This window comes from Pyrus communis, chromosome 13, assembly GCF_041283825.1.
Source record: "Pyrus communis isolate YQ-2024b chromosome 13, ASM4128382v1, whole genome shotgun sequence".
NCBI classification, from domain to species: domain Eukaryota; kingdom Viridiplantae; phylum Streptophyta; class Magnoliopsida; order Rosales; family Rosaceae; genus Pyrus; species Pyrus communis.
The window spans coordinates 15,234,221-15,255,749 of record NC_142577.1 but is presented as its reverse complement, the minus strand read 5'-3'; the positions used below and the strand labels follow the sequence as shown (position 1 = coordinate 15,255,749).

The window sequence follows — 21,529 nt, the reverse complement described above, 5'->3', positions numbered from 1 at the left end:
CAACATTTTGTAAATAAACATATAACATTCAATAGTCACATAATCTCGTATAAACAAACATATCATATCATGTGCTTATCAACACATGCTGACACACAAGTTCATGCAGAGATATTCTAATATGAACAGGTATGGATGTAATAATGATTTACGCTCTAATAGTACAGTCACGTGAAGACTGGCGCATCACATACGAGTCCTAACTACCTATGTCAATCTAAGATAGGACTGACACCTACAATGGATCCAAAGTGAGCGCACGGTGCGATGTGAACATACATGTGAAGTCTGGCCCTAGCCCAGGTGAGTACCAACACTAGTGTAGCACATATTAGCAAATAATGTATATATGATCATGCCACATTAATTTGATAATTCCAATCAATATAATACTATTCATAACCGTAACTATAATTAAGGCATCCTGTAGGATTTATAATGATCTCCTAATTCTTATCATTACAACATTTCTTATAAATGTTAAATTAATTATGGCGTCACGTAGAAAATTCATTAACAATTATATATATGGAAACTAAACAAATATTTATACTATATAAAAGAAGAATTGTTATTGGCACTCCAAAAATCTCATTCTACACTACAAACTTTTCATATTTGGAAAGAAAAATACACTTGTGAGGAGGGTAGAATCAGATTTTTGGAGTACCAATAACACTTCCCTAAAAGAAAAGATCCACTCATAGATACTTGTGAGATCGCAGCCATTCGAACGAGAAAATACGAATTGTAAATGCTAATAATCGTACCTAAGCATAATAGAGACCCATTAGTAAAACTCAATTAAAATGTTTGAATTTAAAGAAATGGACGGCGGATTCGAAATCAACCCGTCGAAATACCCTAAGAAAGGTCCAGGATAATTTTTGTAAAAAGCCAACGATCAACCAAAAAGTCAACTAAGCCACCAAGCTGGTCAACTACGTTAGAACTTTGGAATTTCACTAAATGAATGCCAAAAACGGATTCGGAGTGTCAAAATTAGCCTTGGAGGGTCCCAAGAAGATTTCGAAAAAGTCAACGCAAGGAATTCTAGAGAATACTCTGAATCCATTTCGAAAATGGGCCAAGTCAAATTTTTTTTTTTATGTATTGGGTCGGGTCGACCCATTTAGGCTCGCTGGTTGAACCCACCAGACCCAACGAAGAAGAAGGCCATAATTTGTAGGAGGAGGCCGAAAACTTTCAAGGGGCTATAACGTGTAACTCAACCATTTTCTACAATTCAAAAGCCAAAATGAAGATAGAGAGATAAGGAACAAGAGTATACCAAGATGGTGTTGAGCCGTGACTGGAGTTGGCCGAAAATGGCCTGCAAAGGCTCAGATGGTTAGATAGAAAACTGAGGAATATTTCCCTGAGGTGTCTTTGTATCAATTCATCGTCAAAACACACAGGGAACTCATAACTCATACCAAAAAGTTAGTAAATAAGGGTTTTGAGCATTCTTGATCCTTACCTAAGTCGGAATAACATCATGAATTCGTCGAACATCTCGTTTAATGTCGGAGCTCCTCAATTCGATTTGACGGTTTTCCACGGTTTTGTCTTTAGTTATGGGTTAAGGGATAAAGATAGGACGAGGTGGTGAGTTGGGTTGTGGTGGCAGTGCTTGTTGGAGTGGCAAAGCAAGGTGCTTTTTGGGTCTCAGCACTGATGGTTGCAGAGGAAGAGAGTTTTAGAGTGAGAGAGAAGATAGAGAAAATAGAAAGACTTAAAGAGAGAGAACTAAGGTGGCAGCAAGGGAGAGGTCGAGAACATCTGAAAGGGACATGGGAGTGAGGGAAAAAAGTGGGGTGTGGGTCCCATTTAGGGATGGCAACGGGGCGGATTGGGTTCGGATGTGCCATCCCCATACCCGATCCTGTTTATTTTTCCCGAATTCAAACCCAAACCCGTAGAGTCCCCGAACGAGTTTTCCCCATAACAGAACCTGTCGAGTGATGGATTTTTTATCGGGGAACGGTTTTCCCCATTATGATATTTGTATATTTATTTATATTATTAACTAAATGAAGAGTATTAAATAAACGATATTAAATAAATTGCTATTATTAATACAATTGATACAATGCATCTAGAAAGTAATATTAAAAATTTAAATTACTAAGAAAACATTTACACTCTTGAAAATTATAAGCATATAATTCCTATTATTAATGATATAAAAGTAAATAATTCATTTCATATTTAATAATGCATGATTATTAACAACCGCTTTTCATATAATAAATATTTATATATTTTTATTCATAGATCAAACGGTTGGGTTTCGAGTATGGGTTTGGGCTGGATACCCCAATAACCATAACCGAATCCGAAACCGAAAAATTTACTTGGTGGTTATCCATAACTGTAAAATACCCGAAATTTTATGCCCGAAACCAAACCATTCGGATCGGTTACTTGCGGGGATCGGATTTGACGGATTAAATTACCATCCCTAGTCCTACTCGGCTCACACTCCAATCCCATAAAAGACAAAAACCAAAAAATATCTCTCGCGACATGAAATTACTGAAATGCCCATCACATTCGTAGTTTCGTAGAATTTTCGCCGTAACTCCAAATTCAATTCCGCTTGCGCCTACACTTTCGTACTGTTGAGCACTTCGAGAATACGGTAAAATAATAGCTCATACATGTCACAAAATGACGGTCAACAAAAATCAACAATCTCACATCTAGGAACATTTTCATAAAATCACACCTTTAAAATTTATAAAACTATAAAATCAGGGATGAGTTATTACATGCTTTGCTGCGCTAGGAGGTGCAGGAGGTATGGAAACTTGAAGTTGAATAGGCTTTCCAAAAAATAAGTTCCTTAACTGCATTGGATGCTTAGCCTTGATTATAGTAGTCTAACTGACTGCACACCAAATATTAATATTGAATTGGGATAAACACAAGTTACTGGTAAGGATGGGGAGTCTCATATAATTAAAAGGGAGCTTTAGATAACCGTTCAATTTTTTAATTTTTGTTGGACGAAAAAATTTTAGATCCTCCAATTTCCAACAAGTAAATTTGTAACCACGCTTAGAATCACACATGTGACCATCCTTGCTTAGTATCAATGAGGTTCTACTTGCAAAAAATACTCTTAACACTCAAGTTAGTAAGTGTTTGAGATTATTACAGTATAATTTGAAGTGACTCTGTACCTCTCCTCCGTATATCTTTGTATGTGAAATGTTGGATAACGCAACATTTGTATGTGAAATGTTGGATAACACAACATGATTATTGGACTATGACATGATAACTGCATAATGCAACATCTTGCTTGCATGATTGTAGCTCTAGTTTCCCAAGTTTAGGGTGGTAGTGGACTGATTTGTTAAGGATTAATTTGGTCCCACAATCTTCATATGAAGACGATTCCTACAAATATATGTTAATCTTTTAGGGTGGTAGTGGAAACATAAAGGATCTCTGTTCGAATAAATTTTAAACGAATTGTTGCTAAATGAAGATTAATATATTGAACGGTTCAAATTATAAAATATAGAGTAATATTAAGAATATCAAAATTTTAAATCAAATTTGCAGACCAAATGATTTGTCATCAATAGGAAATAAGTACGTTAATCGACACTTAATTAATAATTCAATTATCAACAATCACATCATTTGGTTTGCACAATTTGGTATAAGAATCTGATCTCCTTAGCATTACCCAAAGTTTACAGAACGAGATGCATTGTCTACAAGCGAGTTGAGATTGATACATTCTTTACATTGGGATGCAAGTAGTATCCGAGGGCCTATAGCACATTTCTGTTGGTGCTACTCTTCCACATAAAAAATCAAAGGAAAGTGAAATAAGTAAGAATTAAATAAGTGAATGAAAAGACCATAATATAATTGGAGACTTTATTAATTATTCCAAATCATATCCAAGAAGGGGAAGGTAATTATTGTGAATTAAACCTCTCCATAAAACCCTATCTTAGAACTACAACTTGAAGGCAACATAACAGAGACACATAATTATGTTTAATTCAACGTCAAGGGTGGATTCCATCCAAAGCAGTTGTCATACTTACCAGTCTTGTAATTGCACATACACGGCCCAGTCGCCCTTATGCTCCAGACGCATACTTTACATAGTATCTGATCCCTGTCCTGTATATAAATATCGAAATACTAGAGTGAATATTTCCAAGCCATACTACAAAAGTATAGGGTAGTCCCCCAGAAGTTGAGGCTAAAGTCGAACTCGAAATTTTGTTCGTACAAGATTAAATGGGTGCCTAAATCTGCGTTTTTGGATTTACAATGAATTGTGAGGTTCAGGTCAGGGCGTAAATTGTTGATGATACGTACATGCGCCCTCGGTAGAACCCCGGCCTCAATCGTAGCACTGAGGAGGACAAGGAGCAGCAGCAGTTGCAGGAAGAGATACCTTCTGAGATGGCTCATCATGTTTGGGAATTTCTTTGGTAAGTGAAGATCTGGGTACGGTGTTTGCTAAAGGCAATTCATCATCCCATATATTAATTTTACCCACGCATATTGACGTATGAATTTTTGTACGTTCATTCTTAATTAATTTGTATCAGAAGCAATGCTTTTAGCCAGCCACATTGAATGGTTGTCATGTTTTGGATGAAAAATGGCGTCCATGCAGGCATGACTCATGCGTCCTGGGGTAATTATCAAATAAAAATTAAACCATAAAATTATGTAAACACAAAATTAATTATCAAATAAAAATTTAACCATAAAAATTATGTAAACACAAAACTAATACACTTGTTGACGATCTTTAATAATGGTAAGACCTACGATTATATGTAGTCGCACTTATATTAGAAAGTGTGTATGTTAAATATACCAATTTTGTGTGTTCATTGAGTTGTTTGATATTTCGTTTTCAAGTTTTAAATTTTTTTAACTTTTTTTTTTTTAACAAATATTTTTAACTTTTCTTTAAACAGATAGAAAAACTCCAAGGGCTGAAATGATAGAAAAACTCGATCTCATTCTCCATCTCCTTACTGAAATTATAGAAGAACTCCATTACTTCAACCACGCATTGTTGATCTAGATTTTTGCTGGGGCCATCTTCTTGCACCATGTCCTCCAAGGGCTGATCAACATCAAGCTTCTAACATTTGGTGAGGTTACCGTGTAATCTATAGTCACTTCGCGTTTCTTTTTTTTATTATTTCCCTGTGTCTAAGCTTTGGCCATCGCCCTTGTCAAATAGACATTCCTTTTCGTTCCCAAATGCTCCCCTAAGAAGTGAATACCACTTCGTCATTATCATCATCAGAACCATCTTCTTCATACCCCTTCGACAGTGATTCTCCCAACAAATCAAGATGCTGTACAAATAACTATAGGAATGCCCCAATCAATTGTCTCATCCCCCAACTCCAAACCCTTTACTTTTTCTTCCATTTTCGGATTCACCAAATCAATGCCCTTCTCTCTGACCTCACCATCTTTCTCTCCCACTTCCTGACTTTCTTCCTTCGGAATCTTAATCATTCCTTTCTTCCTCCTCTGCTTATGCCTCTGTTTATTCCTCACTTTCTCCCTTGTTCACTTCCATACTTTCAACATGCCTCCTTTCTTACTAACCTTCATCCTCGCTTCTTCTTCTTTTTCCATGCACTTCTTAATCGCTTTTGTCTTACCTCCTTTTCTTACTTCTTCCACGACAGCAGACTGTTGGGATAAAAAAACTTGGAGTACACAACTCTAGCACAAGTGTTGGAGAGACAATACAAGTAAACAAATTACTTGTATTACACAAACAAAATATTACAACACAAACTATCAAAGACACTCTTGAGAAGCTATGACACTCACTCACTTTTTAGAGACAAACTCTGGAACACTCACACTCTTACAAGACTATTCTTTCTTCTCACTCTCACTTGCTTGCTTGCTTACAAGCTTGCTCAGTTTGTTTTTTTTTTTTTTTTATTTGTTTTGTTTTGTTGATACAAATAGTGTGGATGCCTTCTCCTTTTATAGGCATGGATGGAACCTTGGAGAAGCATGGACACACTATGCTAGAGATATCTAGATAATTCCACTAACTTCCTTAGCTAGAATTATCTACACTAATCTTGCATGTTGGTGGAAACCTCACCATTCTTCTAGACTCTTCCACCAACTTAAGAAACAACATTCTAGTCATTTCTACAAAGTACTACTTTAACTTGGATAATCTAGCTAACCAACCTTAGTGAATGTTCTAGAATTCTTTATTCTAGATTTGTGTAGGTCTTTTAATGAGATGGGGTTGATTGCTTTAACACAGACAACTCATCGATCTTTCTCCACATTTTCCTCTCCTATTTGTCCTCATGTGCCATTCGTGCCAAAGAAATCTTCAACTGATTTATCTCCAGTTTTAACTGACCAACATCATTCGTGTTGGGGGTTAGTTTGTCGTGCATAAGAATATTCCCGTCATTCTACGCGTCCATTAGGCTTGCTTCTTCTTCACCTCAGTTGGCAAAATGTGCCGAATTCTCACATGTTTTCAGTTAATATAAAAGCCATCAGAATATAATCTCTCCACTCATAATCGTACTTAAACATTCATAAACCACTCATACACCTTCATACAGAGTCATACCTCCCTGCTCTCGGTGAAATACATCTTGAGCTGCTCAAAAATGGGCTGCTTCTTGTTTGTTTTCCACCGCATAGACATACCTCCCTGCTCTCGATGATGTACATCTTGAGCTGCCAAAAGGTGGGCTGCTTCTTGGTTGTTTTCGACCAGAGAATTTGCGGGCTGACTTCCGGATCAGTCATCTTAGCATAACGTAAGGACTTCTCTAATTGTGGAATTTTTTTCGTATACCCACACCTGCACATCTCAATCACAATACAATATTAACTATTGACCACAACACGACCAGTCTGCATGGTAAAAATTGCGATTAAAAAATTGGAAAAACTATATAATTGGGCCATAGGTTTCTATTCACCAAAACACGGCCCTACTTTTTGGTGGTGGTGGCATTTCAACGGGGCATCAAATTTGGTGGGAGACTTCACTTTCCAGATTCGGGGTTTTTTTGTAAAGTTACTGTTGTGAAGAGGAAGACAAATACTATTATATTTAGCACATACAAGCATATATTATATATAGCCATAATACATGACATGCATATTATGATGAAATAAGGGATAAACACATTAGAACTTTGAGGTCATAAAATATTTTGAAAATTAAAATTGACGTTTTGTACTTTTAAGAAGAGGTCAGTGAAGAATATCTTAGCGACATTGAGTTTTGTTGAAGAGAAGAAAATTATTTTGTTGACTTCAGTTGAAGAGGAGGATTACTTCAATTTATGTAATGCTAGACAAAGAAATGATCTTTGATCTAGGGAAAATATGTAATTGTTTATTTACCTACACTAAATTAAGTAATGAAAGAAATTGAAAGAAAAATTGATGTCCTTATTAGGATTTGTATTATCAATTTGATGATATTCTTCTTGAATTGACTAGCCATAGTGACCTATCAACTCATTACAAATATAAATTTTATTTTTTTAAGAAAATTTAAAGGAAAATAATGAAAAAAGAAAAGCCAAACTAAGTTCAGTCTGCAAAACTTTGAGGTCAAATGAACCCAGGCCATATATGTTGTTTTTAACTTGTCCCTGATTACATATGTATAATTGCATCAAGTACAAGAAGATTTGAGCTTGGGTAAGCATATGTAGCTTTCAGTTTTCATGAATATGTTTGGGCATAACTTTGGTGGTTTTTCCCAGGTATACACTATGTCACGGTCCTTTTGAGTTCCTTCTTTTAAGCCATGCATGCCGTCTGTGTAAGCTATCCAATTGCACTGGTACGGACATGTATACTCATCCCGCATGGCTACAAATATGTCAAAAGCTCCGATCCTTCTTGCCAACTCAATCCGCAGAAGAAAAGTGTTGTTTCCCAGAAATTAACGTGGAAGCTCGACTGGTAGTTACTCTGGTACGGTATGACATGAGTTCCAAGATCGTCATTCTTGGATTTGCAGTGGATAGTAAGGTCTAGCCCTGGACCTAAGTTGTTGTAAATCCAGACCACTGTTTTCTCCAGATGTATGCCGTCATGAGGTTCTCTTAATGTTCCCAAGCTCGCTTTTGTGCTAATCACAATTGCAGGTCCCTCCCATGTAGCAATGAACAAGGCAGTAAGCAACAAGGCTGAATTGCGAAATAGAGCCATGTTCTACTGGATTCTTCGGATTAACCGATGCATGGAGCATCCTCGTATTTTAAATCTAATAAACTCTGGCAAACAAAAACAAAGAAAAAAGTCTAATAATGAAGACAATGGTAATAAATTGTGATATAAAGAAAAAGATAAGATGCTTTTATTGAAAGAGCATTATCTGCAACGTCCGGGTTTTTTCTTATAACTGCTTCTGTCTTTTTTGGTAGCTTAGTGTGTTTTTCTTTTTAGCAAACAAGAATAATGTAGTCTCTTATCATTACTCAAAAGTTAATTACAACAACAAAACCAACTAGCCAAATTAACTGTGTAGAAAATATTAGGAGACCATATTTTCAAACCATATTTTATGAAGCACATAATATGGTGGTTGATGGTTGAATACTTTTTTTTTAATGATTTAAATAATGAATTCAACCAACAACTGCTATATCATGTCATATACAAAATATGGTTCAAATAGATGGTCTCTTTAGCATTACCCTAACTGTATTAGACATTATTCTCGGATTAATTTTATGCCAATACCAGAAATTTAGTAATGAATGTTTACAATACAAAAATATTCTTTTTGTTTTTTGACCCGAAGGGATAGTGCTATCCCATTAAAATTTAAGACATGGTTACAACACAATTACAGAAATGGTGCCAAACTAGGTGTATTTGTCCATTGACCAAAACCTTGATCTTGAGAGAGTAAAGCACAACAAACTAGTAAATTCCCTGTATAGCCACCACCAATGGCGGAGCCAGGAATTTAAGACAATGGGATCAAAAAATAGCTTTCAAAAATCGATGCACTTTCATTTATAATTGTCCACGACATGTTCTCATATTTTGGAAACATCGTATTACAACATCATTATTAATAGAATCATATACCTCTTTCTCAATCTACACAACCAAACTATCATTCAACCATTGATCACCCATCCTATTACGATGTAGATTCTTCATAATTTTCATCACCGAAAAAGATCTTTCAACTAAAGCAATTGCAACAGGTAAAATCAATGCTAATTTCACTAGCAAGTACACCAAGGGATATTGTCTATCCCTCTTTGTCTCCACCACCTTTGGTGCAAGGCTATTAATTCCTTTCAATGCTGAAAATTCATTATGCAAACGCATATCAAAAATATAATTCTTCAATTCATCTTCAAGAAGTGTGAGCTCCATATCAGAAAAATCTTTTGGATCAAATTGAGCAAGTCAAACTAACTTTTCAATGTCAAAAGCTGAGAATGTGTCATCTGGGCTTAAGCATGCTACACAAAGAAGCAACTTTGTACTTGTCTCATTAAAACGACTGTTCAACTCTTGAAGTTGCTTGTCAATAACATCAATAAAGAGATCAACATGGTAGTGATGAAGGTTTGTCAAATTTTCAACTCTACGCCGTGACCTCCCTCAAGCTACAAAGATATCATTCATATCAGGAATATCAATATCATACTTGCCACAAAAAGAAGAAACTTTATCAAGCCAAGCATCCCATCCATTATCCCTCATTACTTGTAGTTGTTGCTTACATGCTTTGACTAAAGCCATAGCACTCACTATATCAAGATCTTTCTTTTGCAATGCATATGACAACACATTTGTGATTCCCAATATTTCTTTCATCAGAAAAAGACTAGAGACAAAATCATTGCAAAAGATTCAACAAAATATCTGCTTCACCTCTTTGATCAAGACTTACACCATCATCTACAATCATCTCAAGCACCTCAATTACAAAAGAGAACATATTAATCAAGCTTACCAAGGTACTATAGTGTGAGCCCCAACGTGTATCACTTGCACGTTTAAGACAAGTTTCTTGGTTCAAGCCTTGCCCACTTGGAAGCTCATAATTTTGAATAGCTTCCATAACTTTGGCTTGTTGTCTTTCTCTAACCATGTCTTGACGTTTACATGATGCTCCAACAATAGTAACAACATTATTAACCAAGCAGAAAAAAGAGCCAATTTGAGTATGATTTTTTGCCACGGCTACAAGAGCAAGTTGAAGTTGATGTGCAAAGCAATGAATATAAAATGCGCTTTCATTTTCTTTCAAAATAAGTGTCTTAAGGCCATTAAACTCCCCTTGCATATTGCCAGCCCCATCATAATCTTGTCCTTGCAATCTAGATATGCTTAATCCATTTATAGAGAAAAACTGATCAATTGCCTCTTTAAGTGAAAAAACAATGGTATTACGAACATGCTTTATGCCCATAAATCTTTCAACTACTTGTCCGTTGGTATTCACATAGCGAAGTACAACTACCATTTGCTCCTTGACTGATATATCACGCGATTCATCAACCAAAACAAAAAAGAAAACATCATCACCAATATCAAACATGATAGCATTAGTGGTTTCACATGTTGCTGCATACACAAGATCTTTTTGAATTTCAGGTGATGTTAACTTGAGATTTTCGGGAGCATTTTTAAACACCACATCTTTAATACCCTCATTATGATCTGCAAGAAACTTCAAAAGCTCAAGAAAATTACCCTTATTGCTTGAATCTTCACTTTCATCTTGACCGTGAAAAGCAAGACCTTGTCGCAATAAAATGTGAATGCAATCAATTGATGCATTCAAACGAGTGCGATAATCAATACATGCTTGATCCGACTGCTTGTGGACAATTGTTTTAATATGTTGATTCTGATTCATTAAAGCTTCACAATGAAGTAAAGCTTGGTTGTGAGCATTATTAGGACCTCCAACATGAACTCAAAGTGGACATTTTTTCTTCCAACTATGAAACCCTTTGCTAGTAAAATTGTCATTGCCGGCTTGCTCCAGAATCTCTAGCTTGAAGAAATAACAGCTTCGACAAAAAAACATTATTTTTGGATATGCTATACTCCAACCAAGTAGAAAAATCATCGAACCATTTCGGATTGAAACGGCGTTGTACTCCTACAAATGATGTATATGGAAATTGATGGGTTCGAGGTTAAACCAATTCACTTTGTAAATAAGCTCTTCAGACTTGATCTCTAATATTCGAAGTTGAAGCCCAGGATCTCTTGGACGATTTGCCAGTATACTTTTTATGTTATTTTCATTTAAACTTTCAGGAATATCCGTTGTAGAGGGTGAGAGGTTATCTTCGGTTGATTTTCTCTTAAAATACCTCTCCATAACTGTTTTAAATAATACCAAAAAGAGTCAACAACATAATATAAATTTGATCAAATTAACAGAAGCAAAGTTCATATAATCGTAGACCAATACAAACCCGACAAACCTTAAGATAAACCCCACAATTAATCTGCATAATCAGTTTGCAATATCAATCCGCAGCATCAGTTTGCAGCATCACTCTACAGAATCAGTTTGCTGCATCACTCTACAGAATCAGTTTCCTACATGCCATGTTGACTTCAAGTACTATCGGTGATCTCTATTCACTGTTGCGAGATGAGTCTGAGACAACTGGCAAGCAGGATGTGAGCTATGCACATTCACTAACCTTGATTTCTAGGAAGGTTAGTGTTTGCAACTCAACTTTGCCAAGCATCTTGTGATCGATGAGTTTATGCAATCCAACTTGGTTTGCCAAGCATCTTGTGCATCTTGTGATCGATGAGTTTTTGCAACCCAACTTTGCCAAGCATCTTGTGGTCGATGTTCAGATAAATGACTGAATGCCAACCTATATAAGTGAAAATAACTGCACTGCTTATCATGTCAAACCACTAGTACAAACTTCGAAGTGATAAGAACATAATCATATAAATCAGAGTAGTAGAAATTCAAAATATATATATCAAAAAATGAAAAATCTTGGTATTCCTGTCCAAAATTCTATCTATTTCGTCTCAAGCCATGTGGAATGTTTAATTGGAACAGGGATATAGCGAAGCCCAACGGAAACAATGTTTGGAGGAATACGCAAACATAAATGTGTGGCAGATCAATTCCCTTTCTTTTGACATCCGATTTATTGATGCCATTTGAAAGATGAGTGAGTGAGAAGCCACTCAACTCGGCTTCTGTTCAAGGTAGTTGCAGCTTTTCTTAGGACAGTGGCATGGGTTACTTTATCAACCGTAACAGTAGCACCATCTGCTAAGATTTGTCCCTTTTTCTGTTACATTTACTGCTCAAACCAAAGATTTATTTAATGTTGTATTTTACTTCGGACTGTTTAGAGCTTAGCTTGAGTAGATTATTCGACATGGCATGCTCCATAGTTGCACAATTGTATTGGGAGTATGATTAGATCAATTAGCACTATTGACTAACTGAAATGGATGGAGCCGAATTTGTGCTACTCGTTTGTATTTTAGTATGGATACTTTTTATTGACTAACTATGTATTGCTAGGAAGACTTTCAAAAGTGAAGCTCTCATAGACTTTCCATCACATCATGTTTTTGGCATAATTATCAAGCGAATATTATAAAATAGTGTGCGAGAGACTTGAGTTACTATACTCCTTTCTCCTTATATCTAGAAAGAGCTCCTGAACGAATCCGTAAGAGATGGACAAGGAGTATGATTGGAGTTGATTTTTTGAAAGGAAAACTAATGAAAATGGCTTGAGAACTTTGAGTTTTAATGATAAGGACAAAATAAAGGGTAAAGTGAATAGTACCAGGATTGACTTTTTAGTGTAAAAATGTGATTTTTCGTTAAATTGAACAATACCGTAGGCTTTTCGTTAAAACTCTCTTTTTTGAAATCCTCCTTAAATTCTAGGATAAAATACAAAAAACTACCTCAACTATTGGTGTCACAACACTTTCATACCTCATCTTTTAAAATTGACAATGTCATACCTCATCTTACGAATTTGTGCCAATGTTATACCTTCCGTTAGCCTGCCGTTAATTTGTTAGTTAAATGCTGACGTGGTTTGATCCAGACCCCACTTTCTATTAAAAAATTAAAAAAATATTTAAAAAATCATTTAATATATTTAAATATTTAAATAATAAAGAAAAGTTAAAAAACAAAAAAAATCAAAAAATCAAAAAAATCAAAACCTTTCGTCCCATCCATCCCCCTCCCTCCTTCTCTCTCTCTCTCCCCATCTTCTTCCCTGTGTGATTCAACCAAAAAAAAATATATATATATATATATATATTTGAAAACCCATCAACCACCAACCCCTCAAAGAAGAAAAAGGAAGGAGGAGAAGAAGAAGAAGAAAAAAATAAAAATAAAAAAACCCAACCCAGTTCAAGGGTGGGTGCGGAAGGTGGATGCGAGGGGAAGACGAACTAGGATTTTTTTTTTTTTTTTTTTTTTGGTTGCAAGTAGGGGCTCGGGTGGGGGAGGGGGAAAAGAGGGGGTGGGGGGATGGGGAAGAAGAAGGAAGGACGCAGGGGGGATGGGGGGAAGGGATGAAGTTTTTTTTTTTTTTTTTTTTTTCCTTTTGTTTTCTGGGTTGCAGGCTTGCAGCAGGTAGATGAGGGAGGGAAGGAGGGGAGGGGGTGGGAAGGGATGAAGTTTTTTTTTTTTTTTTTTTTTTTTTCCTCTGGGTTGCAGGCTTGCAGTAGGTAGATGGGGGAGGGATGGAGGGAGGGAAAGGGACGAAATGTTTTGTTTTTTGTTTTTTATTTTTTTTATTATTTTAATATTTTAAAAATATTAAATGATTTTTTTTTTAGTTTTTAATAGTATTTTAGTAATTTTTTTAATAGAAAGTGGGCTTTGAATCAAGCCACGTCAGCATTTAACTGAGAAATTCACGCCAAGCTAACGGAAGGTATAACATTGGCACAAATTCGTAAGATGAGGTATGAAAATGTTGTGACACCAATAATTAAGGTAGCTTTTTGTACTTTACCTTAAATTCTATTTGCAAACTCATTTGAAGAGCCTAATAGAGACGCTCTAAAGTTTGCCGTTCACGTGCCCATGCATCAATCATGGTTATTAAATAGGATTAGTAGTCTCTAAGAAATTGAAGGATTGGGCAATACTAAGAAGGCAGCATTTGTCATGCACAGGTTGGACGTGTAAAATGAGTTTCCAACTTTGAAACCATACCAAAAGTGACTGAAATATAAAGCTAGAAATTATTCCAAGTTTTCAATAACAAAATATTGCAAATTCAATTTCCAATATCGGACTAGGTTTCAAGTTTTAATTTTTAATTATGTCCCCTGGTTGATGAAAAAATTCACTTTAATTGTATTTTTTGTTGTCAAACTTTAATTGAACCCGAATGTTATGAAAATTTGTGTATAGAAAGATGATCTCTCTGCACTCTAGCTAGCATCTATTTTCCATTCCATGGAGTGCCAAGAAGAACAAGAAGCTGAAGAAAATAGCACATAGAGCTCTCTTCATTTTTTTTTTCTTTTAATAGAGCAACTGAAAGTATCTCTATAGTCCTTATCAGATTCTGTTAGACCAATATTGGCAATTCTTGACAAAATGCATGAGTCTGTAATAGCTTAGACTTGTTATATATTTTCAATTGTAATTGTTTAAGTCTAGGAGGTCTCTTACTCTTTTGATGAGAAGATGTTATGTGAACAAGATACACATTCAGGTATGTTTGCATGCATGCATCCAATTACATTCATCTATATCTCATGATATTGTATTTGAAATAGGTCTTTTATTAAAACTACTTTCAAGATAAATTGATTGCATTTTCAAAAGACTTATCTGATTGCATCCAACTAAATGGATTGCATGGTTGTCATTGTTTTAAAAAGAAAAAGTTGTTGCCGTGTGTATCTAGGATTTGTGGTTTTAAAAGGATTGTCAATTTAGCTAAAACCTATGATTAGTTATGAAATCTTATCAGTTCAAATTGGTTCCCGTGCATTGAGGATTTATAAGGAAGCTTTGAAATTGTTTCAAAGAGATGCCGCATATGCATGTTTTTCTTGGAAGATAGATTGGCAGCAACTTTGGGTTTTTAAAAGAGAAAACATTACTTCCAGTGCATTAATCTTAAATTAACTTTTCAGTGGCTGCCATCTTGTGGTTTGAATAGCATGTGTTTTTAAAGAGAAAATATTTTTTTTCATGCTGATTTTCATTCGGTTTTTATTGAATATCAATTATGAAAATGTGTCTTGTGATTTTCGTAATTGATTGATTTTTTCAACCAAACACTTCATCATATAAACATTATGCATGATCGAGTTAGTATCTTGCAAAGTTCGAGGAAAAGGTGATTGACGATTGTGTTAGTGTCGTGCCACTTCAAATCGAAGACTGAAGAAAGATCGAGTAGCAAAGCGCGAAGACAAAGCTGCCAACTAGTATGATTGTCTAGTTGATGAGTTCTTGTAAGTCTTTATGTATTCTTTCTTTCTTAGTGTTTCCTGGCTTGGTAGCCTGAGGATTTTCCCAGTGGTGGGTTTTGCCTCGTTAAATCCTACATCATGTGCGTACTTGTTATATTTATTTTGACTATTTGTGTAGGGATTAGTTTACATAACTGATTAACTTAAACCTTAAATTGCTTTAGCTTTAAGTTGAAATTTAGTTACATTTTTAGATTAAAATTAGTACCCATCCTAGGACTTTCAATTGGCACCAGACCAGGTCACTAAAAATATCTAGTGAGATCCGTGGGTAGTCTAGGATGAATCGGTCTATGGGTTCAGTTTCTTACCCGCCACATTTTGATGGCGACAACTACGCTGCATGGAAGGCAAAGATGAAATCATTTCTCTGGGCGCTTGACAATAGAGTGTGGCTTGTGGTTGAAGAAGACTGGGAACCTCCAACAGTTGAAGAAACCAAAGGCGAAGGACAGTCTTCTGTTACTATTTCTATGCTTAAGCCTAGAAAGGTATGGCGTGAAGATGAACGCAACTCTAGCACATTCAATCAAAGAGCATTGAATGCGTTGTTCACTGCCGTTTCGCCTGAGCAATTTAACTACATCAGTAAATGCTCAACGGCGAAAGAAGCTTGGGATATTCTTGAAGTTACTCATGAAGGTAACTCCACTGTCAAAGAATCCAAGCTTCAAAATCTCATCACACAATTTGAAAATATCAAAATGCTAGATGATGAGAGTTTTTCTGACTTTTATGCTAAACTTAGTGTAATTGTCAATGGTTGTCACAATCTTGGTGACAGCATTCCAGAACATAGAGTTGTTAAGAAAATTCTAAGGTCTCTTCCTTCTAGGTTTCATGCGAAAAGGACAGCTATAGAAGAATCGAAAGATTTAAACACCTACAAGTTGGAACAATTGATTGGGTCATTACAAACATATGAGTCTGACTTTACCGAAGTCAAGAAAGGAAAAAATGTAGCCTTCAAAGTCAATAATGAAAAAGTGAATGAGGATTCATTTGAAAACCTGACTCAAGATGAATTTGCTCTTCTCACCAAACAAGCTAGAAAATTTTTGAAACTTAGAAGTTCCAGAGGACGTGAAAATCGAAATAATTTTGATTCAAATTCCAAAGTTCCTCGTTCTCGAGATTTTTCTCATGGAAATTCTTCTAAGTTTGTCAAACTTGGTGAAAAGAAAAGTTCAAATGACAGAGACAAGTGTTTTGAATGTCAAGGGTATGGACATCATGCTCATGAATGTGCTAATACTCTTAAAAAGCTGAAGGATGAAAAGAACAAGGCGTTAACCTCCACTTGGAGTGACAGCGATTCAGAGAAGGACACGGCATCTGAAGATGATGATGAAGTGGTTGCGTTTGTTGGAATCTTGGATGGATATGAGACTGATGACTCGGTAGTTGAAGAACCTGATTCCATAGAAGTCTTACAAAAGTATACTGCACTTTATGATATCACCATGAAAGTGAAGAAAGAAAATGATGAACTGAAAAATAAACTTGTGCAACTTGAAAGCGAGAAGAAGGAAGTAGAGATTGAGCATCAATCTCAAATGGAGCATGCAGAGAAGCTACGAGAGTCAATGTTGGAAAAACTACATATGCTCGTATCTGACAATGAAATTCTTGAAAATGAATTAAGAGGCATGAAAAAGAAGGTCGAAGAGTTTAGTATTGGATCAAGAAAAATTGACAAAATGTTAAGCTATGGAAAAAATTCAGGTGATAGAAGTGGTTTAGGTTTTGATTTTAATGTGACTGGAAGTTCTTCCTCCTCTGTTACTAAATTTGTCAAAGCTTTACAAGAACCAAGCAGAAAAGAAAGTAGTGATGAACCCTTTGGAAATTCGTGTACCACTACAAATAAGCCAAATTCTGTGAGCACTTTTGTTGATCCAAGAAATTTCATTAGGTCAAAAACCTTCATTCCTACTTGCCACTTCTGTGGAAAAATAGGACATATCAGACCTAGATGTAACAAACTTCGAAAGGAAGATCGAACTAAGCACACCACCCATTGGATGTCTAGAAAATCAAATCTCAAAATGAGATTTGTTGCTAATCCGAAGCGAATGAATAGGATTTCAAAAAGAATGCTCAATTCCATCACTCCAAACTTAAAACAAGTATGGAGAAGAAAGGAGACTCAAGTTTGCTTATTGGATAAGATGTCACCATCATCTGATGAAGACAATCTTACATGTTTGGTGGCTTTTACTGCCCTCTCAACTTGTCAGTCTGATACTTGGTATCTCGACAGTGGCTGCTCGAGGCATATGACTGGACACAAAGGATGGTTCACAACCTTCACCGAGGATTGTAAAAATGGAGCAATCACTTTCGGAGATGGAAAAAGAGCAAGGATTGTTGGAAAAGGAGAAATCAAAACTCTAGGAATTCCATGCTTAAAAGATGTCATGTTAGTTGATGGACTTAAAGCTAACCTAATTAGCATCAGTCAAATTTGTGATGATGATGATGTTGAAGTATTGTTCAATAAATTGAAATGTTGTGTGAAAGTTGCTAGCGGGATAGACATTTTTGAAGGAAAAAGGTCTAAAGACAATTGTTATTGTGTGAATGCAAATGAATCACATGTGCCAAATATATGCAACAAAGCAACTGATGATGTTTTGGATTTATGGCATAAAAGATTAGGCCATATGAATTGTAAGGATATGATCAAGCTTTCCAAGAAGGAATATGTGAGAGGTTTACCAATGTTGGCTGGAGAACTTGGAATTTGTGGAGAATGTCAAGTGGGAAAGCAAACAAAGAGTTCACACAAGTCAACAAACTACATCTCAACCTCACGACCTTTGGAGCTGATGCACATGGACTTGGTTGGACCGGTACAGACCGAAAGTATTGGGGGAAAGAAATATATTCTTGTCTTGGTGGATGATTTCTCACGTTTTACTTGGGTTGCATTCTTGCGTGAGAAATCTGATGCGTTCAAAGCATTTTGTGGCTTGTTGAATAGAATTCAAAATGATAGAGTTGCTTCAAATGATCGTGTGATAAAACTCAGAACCGATCACGGAACTGAATTTGAAAACACATCATTTTCTGAGTTTTGTGATGAAAAAGGAATTGCTCATAATTTTTCTGCTCCAATCACTCCTCAACAAAACGGAGTTGTTGAACGGAAAAATCGTGTGTTGCTTGACATGAGTCGTGTCATGCTGACTAGCGCTCGTTTGACAAGTCATTTTTGGGCTGAAGCAGTCAGCACCGCTTGCTATACTGTAAATAGAGTCTATCTTCGACCTGGTACAAAGTGCACACCATATGAGATTTGGAAAGGAAAGAAACCAAATGTGAAGCATTTGAGAGTGTTTGGAAGTATATGCTACATTTATAGAGATAGGGAAATGTTAGCAAAATTCGATTCACGAAGTGATATTGGAATTTTTCTAGGATACTCTCTCACTAGTAGAGCATATAGAGTGTTCAACAAAAGAACTAAAAATGTCATGGAGTCCATTAATGTTGTTGTGAATGACTCCTCCTTAAGTATTGAACAACCTACTTCAGATGAAGAATTCCTTCAAAGTAAATTAATCGATGAGTCATCCACTACTCAGGTTGAAGTGCACCAAAATGTTGACTCAACAAAAGCGTTGAGAAAAGGACACAAGCAAGTGCAAAAATATCACTCCAAGTCCGACATTATTGGCAACGTGGAAGATACCATACTAACAAGAAGCAAAACTACTGCTGTAGTAAACTTCACGTGCTACATATCAAAGATTGAGCCAAAAAATGCCAAGGAAGCTCTTTTAGATGATGATTGGATAATGGCCATGCAGGAGGAACTCAATCAATTTGTTAGAAATGATGTATGGTATCTTGTTTCCAGACCCAAAGAAACAAATGTTATAGGAACAAAATGGGTTTTTCGAAACAAAACCGATGAACATGGTATTATAACGAGAAATAAAGCTCGTCTAGTTGCTCAAGGATACACTCAGGTAGAAGGTTTGGATTTTGACGAGACATTTGCTCCCGTTGCGAGATTGGAGTCCATTAGGTTGTTACTTGCTTTTGCATGTCATTTGCGTTTTAAATTATATCAAATGGATGTCAAGAGTGCCTTTTTAAACAGAGTACTTCAAGAAGAAGTATACGTGGAGCAACCAAAGGGGTTTGTTGACCCAAAACATCCTGATCATGTGTATCGATTGAAGAAAGCTTTGTACGGTTTGAAACAAGCTCCTAGAGCATGGTATGAAAAACTCTCAACCCATTTGTTAAAGAAAGGATATACAAGAGGAGCTGTTGACAAAACCTTGTTCGTTAAAAGAATAAACAAGGATGTGATGATAGCTCAAGTGTATGTGGATGACATAGTATTTGGCTCAACATCTGACATACTTGTCAAAGAATTCAATGAAGTTATGCAGAACGAATTCGAAATGAGTATGTGTGGGGAATTGAATTTTTTCTTAGGATTACAGGTCAAACAAGTTGAAAACGGTATTCTTGTCTTTCAGACAAAATATGCAAGTGAGCTGGTTAAGAAGTTTGGTTTAGATTCAGCAAAACCAGTCTCCAATCCCATGGCAACAACCACAAAACTTCACAAGGATCCAAATGGAAAAAGTGTTGATCAATCCCTCTATAGGAGTATGATTGGAAGTTTGTTGTATCTTACTGCTAGTAGGCCTGATATCTCTTATAGTGTTGGTGCCTGTGCACGATATCAAGCTGATCCAAAAGAATCGCATTTGGAAGCTGTCAAAAGAATCATCAGGTATGTACGTGGCACGGTTGATTTTGGTTTACATTATTCTTTTGAAACCAATTCTGAAATTGCTGGATTTTCAGACGCCGATTGGGCTGGAAATGTTGATGATCGGAAAAGTACTTCTGGAGGATGTTTCTATGTTGGAAACAATCTGGTCGCTTGGCATAGTAAGAAACAAAATTGCGTTTCCTTATCCACTGCCGAAGCTGAATACATCGCTGCTGGTAGCTGTTGTACCCAACTACTTTGGATGAAGCAAATGATTTGTGATTATGGCATTAATCAAGGCACCTTCTCTATTTTCTGTGACAATACTAGTGCTATAAACATTTCCAAGAATCCAGTTCAACATTCTCATACCAAACATATTGAAATTCGTCACCATTTTATTCGTGTTCTGGTTGAAGAGAAGGTTTTAATATTGGAGTTCATTGCCACTGAACATCAACTTGCAGACTTGTTTACTAAGCCTCTCGACACTCATCGTTTTGAAACTCTTCGAAAGGCATTGGGAATATGTCGTATTCTCTAAACTTCATTGGTTTCCATTTTTTTTTTTCCTTTTTTTCTTTTTCTCCCTTAGTTATTAATTTTTTCTTAAACATCAAAGTAAAAGAAGTCCAAGTCTTGTTAGTCTACCAAACTTTTGTCCACTGCATTCTCTGCTTTGTGCTATACATAATATGTTTTTGCTTTGGTGGTTGATACTATATGTATGTTTTCTGATTAAACTTGACTTCTTACCTGCACCTCTGCACCCTGTGAGCTTTTGAGCCTCTAGTTCGTGTATGCATTTTTCATACACTTTTACTCGTTTCTGTGTGCTCTATCTTATGTGATTTTTAACTCTCTAGAACTTGCTTTGCGATCTCTCGAGGCTTTGCATCGCTCTTTACTCTTCTTTTGAGATGAAAATAAGCATTACGATTTTTTTCTTATGCCCCAGTGCTTTATTATTTTTCCGCATTATTGGATTTCTCCTTCAGTTTATCTTCCCTGCTTCACTTCTTATACCCTTGGTCTCCCCACAATCCAAGCCAGTTGAATAAATTTTTTAGGCGAGAGTCCAAGACTGTTTCCCATTGCAGAGCAAAACTTGTGCTGGCAGAATCTTTCCAAGTCAAGAAAAGCTATCTCAAAAAAAAAAAAAAAAAAAAAAAAAAAGGGTGAAAAATCAAGATTCGTGTGTATAACACATTTGGCAATTGTTTATCTCTGAAGCCACTCAAAGGTATTCTTGTACTTGAAGACCAC

General features: G+C 36.0%; 1 protein-coding gene and 1 pseudogene across 1 annotated transcript; one reads left to right on the top strand and one right to left on the bottom strand.

Annotated features, from left to right (window-relative positions):
• Positions 1–9,045: 9,045 nt before the first annotated feature.
• On the bottom strand, positions 9,046–11,621 carry LOC148691826 (uncharacterized; annotated as a pseudogene).
• A 4,194-nt stretch (positions 11,622–15,815) lies between these two features.
• LOC137742973 (uncharacterized) lies at positions 15,816–19,836 on the top strand. The gene is made up of 2 exons (XM_068482899.2): positions 15,816–19,672; positions 19,785–19,836. The coding sequence occupies exons 1-2, from the start codon at positions 15,816–15,818 to the stop codon at positions 19,834–19,836; spliced, it is 3,909 nt and encodes a 1,302-aa protein (XP_068339000.2).
• Positions 19,837–21,529: the final 1,693 nt, after the last annotated feature.

Coding starts and splice junctions, on each gene's coding strand:
- LOC137742973 (XM_068482899.2), top strand. CDS start 15,816: ATGGGTTCAGTTTCTTACCCGCCACATTTTGATGGCGACAACTACGCT. Junction 19,673..19,784: donor TACGTGGAGCAACCAAAGGG/GTTTGTTGACCC, acceptor CATTTGTTAAAG/AAAGGATATACAAGAGGAGC.